This window comes from Physeter macrocephalus, chromosome 14 (genome assembly GCF_002837175.3).
Source record: "Physeter macrocephalus isolate SW-GA chromosome 14, ASM283717v5, whole genome shotgun sequence".
Lineage (NCBI taxonomy): Eukaryota > Metazoa > Chordata > Mammalia > Artiodactyla > Physeteridae > Physeter > Physeter macrocephalus.
The window spans coordinates 113,381,727-113,397,390 of NC_041227.1; the positions used below are offsets into that span (position 1 = coordinate 113,381,727).

Here is a 15,664-nt window from a genome sequence, read left to right on the forward strand (position 1 = left end):
AGTTTTTCACCATTGAGAATGATGTTTGCTGTGGGTTTGTCATATATGGCCTTTATTATGTTGAGGTAGGTTCCCTCTATGCCCACTTTCTGGAGAGTTTTTATCATAAATGGGTGTTGAATTTTGTCAAAAGCTTTTTCTGCATCTATTGAGATGACCATATGGTTTTTATCTTTCAGTTCGTTAATATGGTTTATCACATTGATTGATTTACGAATATTGAATAATCCTTGCATCCCTGGGATAAATCCCACTTGATCATGTTGTATGATCCTTTAAATGTGTTGCTGGATTCTGTTTGCTAGTATTTTTTTTTTTTCCTGCAGTACGCGGGCCTCTCACTGTTGTGGCCTCTCCCGTTGCGGAGCACAGGCTCCGGACGCACAGGCTCAGTGGCCATGGCTCACGGGCTTAGCCGCTCTGTGGCATGTGGGATCTTCCCAGACCGGGGTACAAACCCACGTCCCCTGCATTGGCAGGCGGCTCTCAACCACTGCCCCACCAGGGAAGCCCTGTTTGCTAGTATTTTGTCGAGGATTTTTGCATGTCTATTCATCAGTGGTATTGGCCTATAATTCTTTTTTTGTAGTATCTTTGTCTGGTTTGGGTATCAGGGTGATTGTGGCCTCATGGAATGAGTTTGGGAGTGTTCCTTCCTCTGCAATTTTTTGGAAGAGCTTGAGAAGGATGGGTATTAGCTCTTCCCTAAATGTTTGATAGAATTCACCTGTGAAGTCATCTGGTCCTGGTCTTTTGTTTGTTGGAAGATTTTTAATCACAGTTTCAATTTCATTACTTGTGATTGGTCTGTTCATATTTTCCATTTCTTCCTAGTTCGGTCTTGGAAGGTTATACCTTTCTAAGAATTTGTCCATTTCTTCCAGGTTGTCCATTTTATTGGCATAGAGCTGCTTGTTGTAGTCTCTGAGGATGCTTTGTATTTCTGCAGTGTCTGTTGTAACTTCTCCTTTTTCATTTCTCCTTTTATTGATTTGAGTCCTCTCCCTCTTTTTCTTGATGAGTCTGGCTAATGGTTTGTCAATTTGGTTTATCTTCTCAAAGAACCAGCTTTTAGTTTTATTGATCTTTGCTATTGTCTTCTTTGTTTGTATTTCATTTATTTCTGCTCTGATTTTTATGATTTCTTTCCTTCTACAACTTGGGTTTTGTTTGTTCTTCTTTCTCTAGTTGCTTTAGGTGTAAGGTTAGATGGTTTATTTGAGGTTTTTCTTGTTTCCTGAGGTAGGCTTGTATTGCTATAAACTTCCCTCTTAGAACTGCTTTTGCTGCATCCCATAGGTGTTGGATCATCATGTTTTTGTTGTCATTTGTCTCTAGGTATTTTTTTATTTCCTCTTTGATTTCTTCAGTGATCTCTTGGTTACTTAGTAACATATTCTTTAGCCTCCATGTGTTTGTGTTTTTTACGTTCTTCCCTGTAACTGATTTCTAATCTCATAGCGTTGTGGTCAGAAAAGATGCTTGATATGATTTCAGTTTTCTTAAATTTACTGAGGCTTGATTTGTGACCCAAGATGTGCTCTATCCTGGAGAATGTTCCGTGTGCACTTGAGAAGAAAGTGTAATCTGCTGTATTTTGATGGAATGCCTTATAAATATCAATTAAATCTATCTGGTCTGTTGTGTCATTTAAAGCTTCTGTTTCCTTATTTATTTTCATTTTGGATGATCTGTCCATTGGTGTAAGTGAGGTGTTAAAGTCCCCCACTATTATTGTGGTACTGTCGATTTCCTCTTTTATAGCTGTTAGCAGTTGCCTTATGTATTGAGGTGCTCCTATGTTGGGTGCATATATATTTATAATTGTTACTTCTTCTTCTTAGATTGATCCCTTGACCATTATGTAGTGTCCTTTCTTGTCTCTTGTAACATTCTTTATTTTAAAGTCTATTTTATCTGATATGTCTTTTGGTGGGAGCATTTAAGCCATTCATGTTTAAGGTAATTATCAATATGTATGTTCCTATGACCATTTTCTTAATTGTTATGGGTTTGTTTTTGTAGGTCCTTTTCTTGTCTTGTGTTTCCCACTTAGAGAAGTTCCTTTAGCATTTGTTGTAGAGCTGCTTTGGTGGTGCTGAATTCTCTTAGCATTTGCATATCTGTAAAGCTTTTGATTTCTCTGTCGAACCTGAATGAGATCCTTGCCAGGTAGAGTAACCTTGGTTGTAGGTTCTTCCCTTTCATCACTTTTTTTTAAATTTTTTCGGTATGCGGGTCTCTCACTGCTGTGGCCTCTCCCATTGCGGAGCACAGGCTCCGGACGTGCAGGCCCAGCGGCCATGGCTCACGGGCCCAGCCGCTCCACGGCATGTGGGATCTTCCCGGACCGGGGCATGAACCCGCGTCCCCTGCATCAGCAGGCGGACTCTCAACCACTGTGCCACCAGGGAAGCCCCCTTTCATCACTTTAAATGTATCATGTCACTCCCTTCTGGTTTGTAGAGTTTCTGCTGAGAAATCAGATGTGAACCTTATGGGAGTTCCCTTGTATGTTATTTGTCGTTTTTCCCTCGCTGCTTTCAATAATTTTTCGTCTTAATTTTTGTCAATTTGATTACTATGTGTCTCAGCATGTTTCTCCTTGGGTTTATCGTGTATGGGACTCTGCGCTTCCTGGACTTGGGTGGCTATTTCCTTTCCCATGTTAGGGAAGTTTTCAACTATAATCTCTTCAAATATTTTATCAGGTCCTTTCTCTCTTTCTTCTCCTTTTGGGACCCCTATAATGTGAATGTTGTTGCATTTAGTGTTGTCCCAGAGGTCTCTTAGGCTGTCTTCATTTCCTTTCATTCTTTTTTCTTTATTCTGTTCCACAGTAGTGAATTCCACCATTCTGTCTTCCAGGTCACCTATCCGTTCTTCTGCCTCTGTTATCCTGCTATTGATTCCTTCTAGTGTATTTTTCATTTCAGTTATTGTATTGTTCATCTCTGTTTGTTTGCTCTTTAATTCTTCTAGGTGTTTGTTAAACATTTCTTGCATCTTCTCGATCTTTGCCGCCATTCTTTTTCCAAGGTCCTGGATCATCTTCACTATCATTATTCTGAATTCTTTTTCTGGAAGGTTGCCTATCTCCACTTCATTTAGTTGTTTTTCTGGGTTTCACCTTGTTCCTTCATCTGGTACTTAGTCCTCTGCCTTTTCATTTTGTCTATCTTTCTGTGAATGTGGTTTTCATTCCACAGGCTACAGGATTATAGTTCTTCTTGCTTCTGCTGTCTGCCCTCTGGTGGATGAGGCTATCCAAGAGGCTGGTCTCCTTCCTTCTCTCTTGTGCACAAACTATCTCTTTTAATAAAAAGCTCTGCGTGCTTAAGAGTCTTGCAGAAGCAATATTCATTTCTATGGTATTGCTGCTGCCCACAAATCTGGAAAGGGCTCAGTAACAGAAAGTGTCAAGTAAATCATGTTCAAGAGCATGGCAAATGAATCCTCTCCTACCTTTTCTCTTCTCAGGCCACATGATAAGTTTGGTTCTTTTGTTGTAGTAAAGAGAGAATCAGGGGCCTGAATTACCATAGGAGTTGGTCAAGGTAGGGGACTCCCAGCCAAGTTGGTGGTATAGAATTTTGCTTTGAAATTCCATATTGTTCCAAACACATAGCAATGATAAAGAAAAATGCAGACATAGCCGTGCTCAAAAATAGACAACATTTCTTCCAAGAACAGATATCAACAGCTGTGAGCAGAGCTGGAGCTGGGCTTGCGGCAATCTGAGGTCAGAACAGCAGAGGAGGCTAGGAGGCCGAGTCTGAGTGTTTTAATGGAATAAAAGTGTCTCATAAGGTATGTGGGTCCACAGCCAGGCTTTTTGCTAGGAGCCACGGACTGAAGCCAGGCTGCACTCCCTCCATCTCACCATATACTACCTGCTGGGCAAGGAACCCCAACCATCCATCATCCCTGTACACACCTCTGGGTGCAGAGATGACACCACATCACAGCCAAGCCCTGTGCCAAGCCACCCTCAGGCCCAGCAACTGGCTCTTCAGTGACGCCAATATCACTAAGGGACAGGGACCCCAACACTCCAGTATGAAATGATGGACTAGGAATCTTGGGCTACTGGGAGTAGAAGCAATTGTAAAGCTGTGAGATGGGAACAAATCAGGAGAGTGAGAGAGAGGAAAGAGGGAGAAAGAGGGAGAGAGGAGAAAACGAAACCAACAAGCAAAAGCCTCCTACTCAAGATGAGCCACCAGCAAAAATTCCAAGACACTCAAAGAAAACTACAGCCAGCAAATCTACCCTGCGCAGTGTGTATCTAACACTCTAGATAGACAAAATAATAGAGGAAACTGAAAAGGATTTAAAATGAGAATGTTTAAAATCTTTAAAGTGACAAATCACAGAATCACCTATATGAAAAAGAAAATATGGAACAAAAACAGGCATAAATGAAACGAGAATATTTAGATATGAAACCAACTTAAAATTACTGAAGATAAATGTAAAGAACCAAAAGGGACACCTGACTTCAGATATTTAAAATTTTTTAACAAACATAAGAGAATGCTATGAACAACTCTATGACAAAAAAAGAGGCAATTTACATCAAATTTAAGACAACTTTACAGAAACATTTAAAAAATTGACTCAATGTACATACAGATCAATAATCATTAAAGACACAGAACTGATAGTTTTAAATTTCTTCCCTTTCTCTCACTCCTTCCCATCCACATTCCCAACCTTAACCACCTTCCCCAAAACTTGAACAACAACAACAAAAAGACATAAGGATCAGATAAGTTGTAATAAAACTCCAAGAGACGTACTATTCCTATTTTACAATTCACTTCAGCAAACAGTGAAAAAACGAAAGCTATCCAACTTGTCTTATGAGACTTGTATAATATTGATAACAAAACTGGGCAAGGACATTACAGGAAAAAATAGTCTCAGTTTTGAATACAGATGCAAGAATCCTATATAAAATGGCATCAAATTTAATTCAGCATTTAATCAACTAATACATTGCAATCAAGATGGGTTTATTCCAGAAATACAGGAACAATTTCAACAGCAGAAAATCAATCAATGTAAGTCACTACATAAACTCAATTAAAGGAGAAAAATTATTTCAATGGGTACAGACAATTTACCTGATAAAATTCAATACTCATTCATATAAAAACTCTCTGCAAGGAAATAGAAAGTAGAAATAGAAAAATTCTTAGCAGCAGTAATAGAAGGAAAGGGACTTCCCTGGTGGTCCAGAGGTTAAGACTTCGCCTTCCAATGCTAGGGGTGCAGGTTCAATCCCTAGTCGAGGAGCTAAGACCCCACATGCCTCGCAGCCAATAAACCAAAACATAAAACAGAAGCAATATTGTAACAAATTCAATAAAGACTTTTAAAAAATGGTCCACATCAGAAATAGCAGGAAAGAAGGAAACTTTCTTACCCTGACACATCTACCACACTCCTACCCAGCAAACACGAATGGTAGAACATTCGAATGTTCTTAAAGTCAGGAACAAGCAAAAGTGCCTGCTACCACTGCTATTATTCAACACTGTACCGGAGATTTTAGCAAAATGCAGTAAGACAAGAAAACTAAACAAATGAGAAGAACTGGAAAAGAAGAGACAAAAATTATTATTTGTTCAAGAGACTCTATGTTAAAAACAATCACTAATATGAGTGCAAAAATGATGCTGCTTGTAAGTTCAACATTCAAAAATCACTAATGTCCTATATACCAACAGCAACCAATTAAAATGTAGAAGAAAAAGATCTAATTTATAAAAGCAATAAGAAATATAAAGTACCTAAGACTAAATCCAATAAAGTGTGCAATTCCTTTACAAATAAACTACAAAATAAATTATTGAAGAACCTATGAAGAGACTATGACATGGAGATTATAACCTGGAGAGGTATACCAGATTCATGGTTGGGAATATTCAACTTCATAAATCTGTCAATTCATCTCTAATTAATCTACAAATTCCATGAAATTCTCATCAAAATCTCAAGGGAGGGCTTCCCTGGTGGCGCAGTGGTTGAGAATCTGCCTGCCAATGCAGGGGACACAGGTTCGAGCCCTGGTCTGGGAAGATCCCACATGCCGCGGAGCAACTGGGCCCGTGTGCCACAATTACTGAGCCTGCACGTTTGGAGCCTGTGCTCCGCAACAAGAGAGGCCGCAATAGTGAGAGGCCCGCACACCGCGATGAAGAGTGGCCCTCGCTTGCCATAACTAGAGAAAGCCCTCACACAGAAACGAAGACCCAACACAGCCATAAACAAATTAATTAATTAATTTAAAAAAAAAATCTCAAGGGATTTTGGAGGATCTTGATGAGCTGATGCCAAAACTCTAATGAAAAAGTAAAAGACCAAAAAGGGCTGAGAAAATTTTGCTAAATGAAGTACAGTCATCCTGAAGTATAGAATTTATCCCAACTAGATACAAAACCTGTTATAAAGTGTACGGAAACATTGTGGAATGAGCCCAAGGATAAGTAGATCAATGTGACCTAAGAAAGGTTCAGACCCCTGCATGCATGAAAGTGGGTGTGGGAGGGGCCGGCTGTACGAGCAGGAGGCGGCTGCACCACTAGGTCTGTGGTGGTGGGACAACAGGCTCTCCATACACAAAAAATTAGGTTCTCTTCACATGCCACACGTAAGTATCTAAATGTAAGGGCCAAACATGTGCAACTTTTGAAAAAAATACAGGAGAGTATCTTTATGGCTCCAACGTAGGAAAGAATTTCTTCAATAAGGCACAAAAAGCAAAAGCTAGAAAAAAAAAACAAATCAATTTTATTAAAGGATAAAGCTTTATAATAACAAAAGACCCCGAAGCAAAATCAAAAGACAAGCCATGGACTGACAAAAGGTCAGAAACTAGAACTTCATGCCATACAATGTAACTTTTATGAGAAGTTCAAAAATGCATTGTACCACACTGTATATGCTGTGTGTGTGTGTGTGTGTGTACACATGTGTAAGAATAGAAATCTACATATTAAAATGTACAAAATCAGGGAAAAGAAAGATCATGACTGCTGGAAAAAGGGAGGGGAATAAGATTGTGGTGATTTCCATTTTATCGGTAACACTTTATCTTTATTTATTTATTATTTTTTTGCGGTGCGCGGGCCTCTCACTGTTGTGGCCTCTCCCGTTGCAGAGCACAGGCTCCGGACGCACAGGCTCAGCGGCCATGGCTCACGGGCCCAGCCGCTCCGCGGCATGTGGGATTTTCCCGGACCGGGGCACGAAGCCGTGTCCCCTGCATCGGCAGGCGGACTCTCAACCACTGCGCCACCAGGGAAGCCCCAACACTTTATCTTTAAAACAAATCTGACGTCTGAAAAGGTGTTTTGTGAACTCCTTGTACTTATTTCTTTTATTTTTGAGATAGTTATGATGTTAAGCCCATACTTTAAATCCCTCTCCATAGATATTTAATACTATTACTTTAAAATAACAATTTATATTTTGAAAAGAATCTATTTGAATAGATTACATTTTGAATATATAGGTAATACAGTAAAAAAATGTCAACTGTTCAAAATTCTAAATGTATTGAAAGTTATATCATGAAAATACTTCTTCCCATCCCTGTTCCCAACTACTTGGTTTCTTCCCAGGAATTTACCAGTATTACTAATTTCTTGTTTAATTTTCTGTAATCAAGCAGTTATGTCTTCTTTCCCCCTTTCTTTTTACAGAAATCGTAGCTTACTCTTTACTCTTTTCTGTACATCTTGGAAGGCATTTTGTATCAGAATAAAAACCTTCCTGCTCCTGTTTTCCTCCTCCGTCCTCCTGAATGGCACTGCGTGGCATTTCATTATACCGATGGACCACACTTGATTTAACCAGTGCCTCCCACTTTTAAGGTTTTTGTCATTGCAAACAATGCTGCAATAAATACCTCAAACAAATGTCATTTCACACAGATGTAAGCATCTTAGGATAATTTCTAGAAGCCACATGATAAGTGGCTGGACCAAAGCACATATACATTTAAAATGCTGATAGGACTTCCCTGGCAGTGCAGTGGTTAAGAATATGCACTTCCACTGCAGGGGGCGCGGGTTCCATCCCTGGTCAGGGAACTAAGATACCGCTCGCAGTTTATGTTTCCCCACTCCTCCAATACAATATGAATGTAGTTTTCATTTGCACTTTTCTTAGCATGAAATTGAGCATACATTTTAATGGCTAAAAGTATTCTTGAATTTAACTTTTTGTGAATTGGCTTATTCTTTTCTTATTGTTCTTTTCTCATTGATGTTCTTTTCTTATTGATTCACAAGTGCTCGTAAGTAAAATTAGACCTTTGACTTTAATGTGGGTTGAAGATATTTTTTCCCAATTTGTCCTTTGTCATTTGACTTTGCATATGGTAAGTTTCTGTCATAAAAACGTTAAAAGTTGTCATGTATTTTATGTTTTTAGTCTTTTCCTTATGGCCTCTGGGTTTTGTGTCATATTTAGAAAAGTCTTATACGCCAAAGTATTTATTTATTTATTTATTTGGCTGCGCCGCACGGCACGCGGGATCTTAGTTCCCGGACCGGGGATCGAACCCATGCCCCCTGCAGTGGAAACACGGAGTCCTAACCACTGGACCACCAGGGAAGTCCCTCCAAAGTTATTTTTAAACTCCACGTTTTTTTCTAGTACTTAAAAAAAGGTATTTGCCTATTTGGAATTCATCTTGGTATGAGCTGTGAGATAGATTCAACTTGTTCTTTTCCACATAGTTACTCAGTTATCCTGCATGATTTCTTGAATAATCCATCTTTTCTCCCTTTAATTTGAAAAGCTACCTTTATCACATGGTAAAATATCATGTGATATCATATAACATGTCTATTTCTAGATTTCTAATTATATTCCATTGATGTATATATTGCTGCTCTAGTACCACTCTATTTTTATAATTATTCTCCTCCTCCATCTCAGATGGGATCCCTTCTGAATCTCGCCAATATTCTATAGGACCCACCATGAAGCCCCAGGGACAAGGGCCTTACCTGGTCCAGGGTCATATAACTTGGGCATAACAGGAAGGCGGATGGTCACTGGAAACTTGGCCACTGAGGACTTGGACTCCAGACTCACTGGAGAGAGAAATAAGGCCAGGGTGGGTGCACTGTGTCTGGGTCACTCCCCACGCTGCCCGGGAAGCCGACAGGATGTGGGAGTGGACTGGTGGAACGAGACTGAGGACCGCATAGTCTATGGCAGTGTGGCTCATAACCTGCAGTGCATCCCTGGGGCAACGTGCTGATCACCTCCAAAACTCACATTTCCTCCCGGTAAGAATCTATCGGGGAGAGGCCGGAAAGGCAGCCGCCCCCTCGCCCGTCACGCACCGCACGTTCGTGGGGAACCTGGTGCTAAACCATTCGTAGACGACCTGCTTCTGGGTCGGGGTTTCGTACGTAGCAGAGCAGCTCCCTCGCTGCGATCTATCAAAAGTCAGCCCTCGACACAAGGGTTTGTAAAAAACAAAGAAGCAAAAAACAAACAAAGGTAAAGTGGGCTTGGAATCAGAGGGATGGATTAAGTTTGACTTTGCCTTGTTATCTGAAATTCCTTGGGTAAATCACTTCACCTCCTTCTCCATCTACAAAACCAGGATAATACTACCTGCCCCATTTTATACCTCACAGGGTCACTTTGTGATAAGAAATGTTTGAAAACCTGAAGGTGAAGAGAACTCTGCCTCTGTTTGTGCTCATGGGAAATCTGTCCCACACTTCATTTTTTCTGTTGGTGTCCTGGGAATGCATCCTGTGTAGCTGCTCAAAATGGGAACGGGTGCCTTTAATTCATCCAGAAAGAAACTGGGGCTTCCCTGAAGGTGGCAGGAGTTGTTCTCCCAGGAATTCTGGGGACGGGAATGGGGACTGGGATGGGAGGAGGAAGACAAAGCCACTTACCTGGGGGCTGCCAGTCCCCACATCCCTCTTTCCTGTTAATGCCCAGGACAAGATACTGATGAATAGACTGCCCCCCATCTACTGCAGCCAAAATCTTCAGGTTTGCTTGCTACTGAGAATGAGGAACAGAACTGGATGGTTTCTAGGGACACAGCATGAATGATCTGTCTTCATGGAGAGCCGAGCAGGCATTTTGCCTGTCCTTTCCTTCGAGTCACTCTATATGGTCAATGGCAACGTGGCGGATAGCACTGGGTACAGTAATTGGGAAGTTAGGTGTTTAGAGTTAGAAACAGGAGCCAGAGAGGCAGGCTTCCTGGAGGAGGAAGACTTTGAGGGCCTGATGGTGTTTTTCTAGGTCCCTCAGCATTTTGGACAGGTCCCTAAGCATCCAAGGACAGCCTCTCACCTACATCCACCCTGTAGCGCTGATACTCTGTGCTTGTGTATGTCACGTGCTGGAGTATGAAATTCAAAAGCTTCTGGTTACTGGTCGAGATGTTCAGCTGCTTCTGGCCTCTGCCCTGCACCACACTGTCTGGGATGTCAGCGAGCGTGTTCAGTGTCCCCAGAGAAGCTGTCAGGGTGACCTAGGGTGGATGAGATAGAAAGACGAAATGCAAAGAACAGCACATACCCAGGATGGCCAGCAGGGAGCAGAGCACATAAACACAAGAGGAGAAGGATCACGGGTGCCCCTGAAACCTAGGGTCTGGCTCTGCGGTTGCTGCCCCAGCCCCAGTAAAGAAGAAGCAAGTCCTAGGACCTGGTGTGTTCAGGGCCATTTCTGAAGCATTCTTAACCCTTGCCTTGCAGGATACCATTCTTAAAGATTTCTTCCTACCCCTTCCGACCCCGGCTGCTCATATATATATTTATTTATTTATTTATTTTTATTTATTTATTTTTAAATTTATTTATTTATGGCTGCATTGGGTCTTCGTTGCTGCGCGCGGGCTTTCTCTAGTTGCAGCGAGCGGGGGCTACTCTTCATTGCGGTGCGCGGGCTTCTCATTTTGGTGGCTTCTCTTGTTGCAGAGCATGGGCTCTAGGCACGCAGGCTCAGTAGTTGTGGCACGCGGGCTCTAGAGCGCAGGCTCAGTAGTTGTGGTGCACGGGCTTAGCTGCTCCTCAGCATGTGAGATCTTCCCGGACCAGGGCTCGAACCTGTGTCCCCTGCATTGGCAGGCGGATTCCCAACCACTGTGCCACCAGGGAAGTCCCATTGGAAGGCAGATTCTTAACCACTGCACCACCAGGGAAGTCCCATGGCTGCTCCTTTTGAATTCCACTTGCCAACTCCTCCTTGTCGATCTGACCTCCAAAGAGAGTTTTTCAGGGTTTGGTTCTGTGTCCTCTTTCCTTCTTAATCTAAACCTTCTCACTAGAGGAGGTGGCAGCTTTAAATACTATTCATATGCTGATGGTTTAAAAATGCACATCTTCAGGGACTTCCTTCTGGTGCAGTGGTTAAGAATACGCCTGCCAATGCAGAGGACAAGGATTCGATCCCTGGTCTGGAAGATCCCACATGCCATGGAGCAACTAAGCCCGTGCGCCACAACTACTGAGCCTGCGCTCTAGAGCCTGTGAGCCACAACTACTGAGCCCACGCGCCACAACTACTGAAGCCCGCGCGCCTAGAGCCCGTGCTCTGCAGCAAGGGAAGCCACCGCAATGAGATGCCCGCGCACTGCAATGAAGAGTAGCCCCCACTCGCCGCAACTAGAGAAAGCCCGCGTGCAGCAACGAAGACCCAACGCAGCCAAAAATAAATAAATAAATAAATAAAATAAATTTTTTTTTTTTTTAAGTACATCTTCAGCTCCTATCTTTCTGAGATCCAGCTGCCTGGTTGGTTGCTCTGCTAGGAAGTTTCACAAGCAGCTCAAACTGATATCTTCAAAACTGAACTATGTTTTTTTCTCAACAAACCTGTTTTCCACCCCGTTGTCCCCGGCTCTCCTTGCCTTGCGAATGGCACCTCCACCCACTCAGCTGTTCCAGTCCCCAGATGAAGTCATTCTTGTCCTGCTCTTTCCCCGACGCCTACAGCCAATCCATGAGTGAGTCCTGCCCGGTCCACCTTCAACGTGTAGCTAGAATCTGTCTGCTTCTCTCCACCCCCACTGCTACTCTCTTCCCTTGCCTTCTTGTCTGCTGCAACAGCCAGTTATCTTTAGGAAAAGTAACCTAGATTACGTCATTCCTGCTGAAAACACTTTAGTCATTCGAGAGATACTTTCTGAGATCCAAACTACAGGCACTGGGAAAAGAGTAATGAATTAGACAGACTCCCTGCCTTCAAGAAGCTTATAGTCTAGTGAGGAACAGTGGCAAAAAGCATATCATGACACATATAAAGTAATTCAGGTATGATAAGTGCCATGAAGAAGGTCACTCACACACACACACACAAAAGAAGGTAACACAGAGACAGAGTGACAAAGGTGTAGTGGGCAGCGGCGGTGCGGGTAGTAGAGGGGGAGGTGGCCAGAGGCGCCCTCTGGAGGACAGAGCAGCTTTGCTCAGTCACCACCCATTACAGCCTCGTGTGGCATGCAGAAGGGGGAAAACTAAAAAGATATTTCCCAGACTCCTTTTCAGTTAGGGTTCTGGATGTGATTTACATCCCACCCCTTAGACATACTTGCATAGACCTTGATATGGAGCTATCTTAAATGGGAAAGAAGGGCAGGCCACAAAGCATCCACCTTGCTGGCGCTGACCCTAACAGAGGTAACACAGTCCGGCTGCGGCGGCAGCTTCCTCTTGTAGCTGAAGACAGCAGGACCCTTGGTGGCCCAGTCCTCTGGAAGTCCTCCCTGGAACTCCAGCTACCCCATGGCTGGAAAATTCATGACTTCTATAGGCACCCTTTCCCCTCTCCCCACCATGGACTCACGTCTACTATTTAATCAGGAGAGAGACTCTGTCAAAATCTGAAACCAGCTACCACGGGGGGAAGAGGGCACAGGCAGTGAGCCAAGGACACAACGTCAAGTGCAAAAGGGAGCTGGGAAGGGAACTCTTGCCTCATAGATGGGAGCATCTGGTCCTTCAAACTGGAGACCTGGAGAACACAGGAAAAAGGACAAAAAACACCATTTGAGAGGATGCCAAGGACTCCCTGATGCTCTCACCTTCCTGGCCGACTCCTACACGTCCCTCCAGAGTCCCTTTAAGTGTCACCTATCCAGGGAGTTTTGCTGACCACTCCCCTCTCCCCAGGGCTCTATTAGATGGTGTCCCATGGTCCTTCTCAAATTCCAGCAGTTCTAAAGCCTCCAGTGCTCACCCTCAGTTTTGGATGGGTGCTGTGAATTAATCCCTTCCAGGTATCTCTGTTACTGAAGGGAAGGAAGCAATAGATAAACAATGAATCATCCTTATATGAGTTTCCTGGAAGAGTCAGATTCAGAGACAGAAAATAGAATGGTGGTTGCCAGGGACTGGGGGGAAAAGGGAGTTACTGTTAAATGGGTGCAGAGTTTCAGTTGGAAAGATGAAAAAGTTCTAGCGATGGTTGCTGGTGATGGTTGCAGAACAATGTGAATGTACTTAATGCCACAGAACTAGACGCTTAAAAATGGTTAAAATGGTAAATTTTATGTTATGTATGTTTTACCACAATAAAAAAAGAACTACCCAAAGTGGCAAATCATTCTTTAAATGACTAATCAAAAACACTAGCAATTCATCCCAAATGATTTTATTTTAGAATCTATCTCTGTTCTTATAATATGATCAATTCAAGCTCTAATTCAGACATATTCTTCTTATGTGGCCTTAGATAACTCTGTGATGTTGGCAAAATAATATTTACCTCACAGGGACGTGATGCTGAACTAAAAGAGTGTGTAAAATTCCCTCGCTGAGGGGAGTTTTAACTGGCATAAATATCCTTTGCCATATGCACTCCCTGGAGATGGGCTCATGCTTTGCCTGCTCCCATGATGCCGGAGGCCACCAAAAAGCCAACTGTGTCCCAAGATTCCTCAATGCACATAGATTTCTGTCCTCTTCTATGTTATCTCGGATACCCAGGGAGGTCACAGCTACTAAGGGCGATTCCCAGTGGTGGAAAGAGTGAGACTAATGAAATGGTTTCATTTCATTAAATGAAACCATGTCAAGCTTCACTGTGCTGGGTACACAGCAGGTACCCAATGAATGACTGTTCCCTTCTGCTTCCTCCTTTTGCTTAAGAAGGAATAAGAAAGTTGCTCGGGTCTTTTCTGAACGGAGATGTACCTACCTGGGATGGGAACCGTGTGCAGGGGCATCACGTCCACCCCGTGGACAGGGTACCCAAAGGGCAGGTTGGGCTGAGCCAGCAGGGGCGGTGGGCGAGGCAGCCCTTCTCTGCAGAGAAACAAAACCATTGGCAGCTGCTTTGACGCCTGTCCCTCGTTAGTTCTTAAAGTGATGTCTGTACCCAGAGCTTTGTGCTGCCAATGGTGAGAAACTGAAAGTACATTGGCCCGATGTGCCCTCCATTTTCTCTCCTCCTTTATTCCCGCCCCTCCCCCCAGCCTCTAATTCCACGAAGGAATTGAAGCAGATTACAGCAAAGCACATTCAAAATCAAAATCACAACCAGCAAGAAAGAAGAAACAAAATAATCAGACCATATCGGCCAACCCAGCAGCAGTTGCTAAACACCAAAGACACATCTGAACTTCCTGGTAGCCAAGGTACAAAGTAATTGACAATCAATACGCTGGACAAAGGACAAAGCAGACCAGCTCCTGAACGGTGGTAAAACTTTTCTTGTCACTGAACAAATAAAATACATAAAACTTTATCTAGGAGTGGATGTTGTCTCAATATTTTTAGAGCAAACACAGTGACCATTTCCAGGTGGCTTTGTTGTTGTAACAACCTTCCGTCAAAGACATAACACAATCCAGTGATACTGACTGTTTGACGGACAAAGGTAATAACGGTTGATAGGCAGGCTTCGGGGATCCGCTTAACCATGGAAATCATTTAGATTACCCGGAAGAAAGATTAGACTACTGAAGTATTTACAGGAACATGAAAAAGACAAAATTTTAAAATGGAAAGGTACAGAAATAGGCAGTTAACAGAAGAGGAAATGAAATACAAATGGCTAATAAATATATGAAACATGCTCGGCTGCAATATTAATCAGGAAACGCAACTTTAAACACAATGATACCTTTTCCTTGAAGTTTTAAAATTTTATGATAGCGAGTGTTGATTAGGTAGAGAGTATGTAAATAAGGTACTACACTTACCGACTCTTCATGAAACTGTGAATTAATATTGGTCCTCTCGAAGGCAATCTGGCCATATTTATTAAAAGCAGAAATAAGCATATCCTATGATTGAGCAATTCAGATGCTAGGTAAGGGGAGAAACTTGTGGTTGTCAACAGTAGGACATGCATAAGGAGGTTTGTTTCAGCATTGCCTGAAGTGAACATCCTTATACACATCTTAATAAATGAAGGAAAGAATGTAAGTATAATGTAATATTATTATAAATTATGTACATGTAATAATGAACATTTTGCAAAACTCCGAATATCTTTCAATAGGGGAATGGCTTAATAAAATTCATTGCATTCATATTCATAGCTGTATAGCAATTAAAAGGAATGAGCTGGATGTATAGACCGCTCTTAAAAATATATCATTGAGGCTCCTGGGCTTCCCTGGTGGCGCAGTGGTTGAGAGTCCGCCTGCCGATGCAGGGGA

At 42.5% G+C, this 15,664-nt stretch overlaps 1 protein-coding gene across 2 annotated transcripts in view; it reads right to left on the bottom strand.

The window, feature by feature from the left end:
• The window catches only part of B4GALNT2 (beta-1,4-N-acetyl-galactosaminyltransferase 2 (SID blood group)), a 52,841-nt gene that overhangs the window by 8,028 nt on the left and 29,149 nt on the right, over positions 1–15,664 (bottom strand). For both annotated transcript variants that reach the window (XM_007109406.2, XM_055090692.1), the window contains 4 exons: positions 14,197–14,303; positions 12,974–13,011; positions 10,348–10,528; positions 9,027–9,113 (listed from right to left, as the gene is read on the bottom strand). In XM_007109406.2, the coding sequence (XP_007109468.1) occupies positions 9,027–9,113; positions 10,348–10,528; positions 12,974–13,011; positions 14,197–14,303 (413 nt within the window). The remainder of the gene's footprint in view (positions 1–9,026; positions 9,114–10,347; positions 10,529–12,973; positions 13,012–14,196; positions 14,304–15,664) is intronic.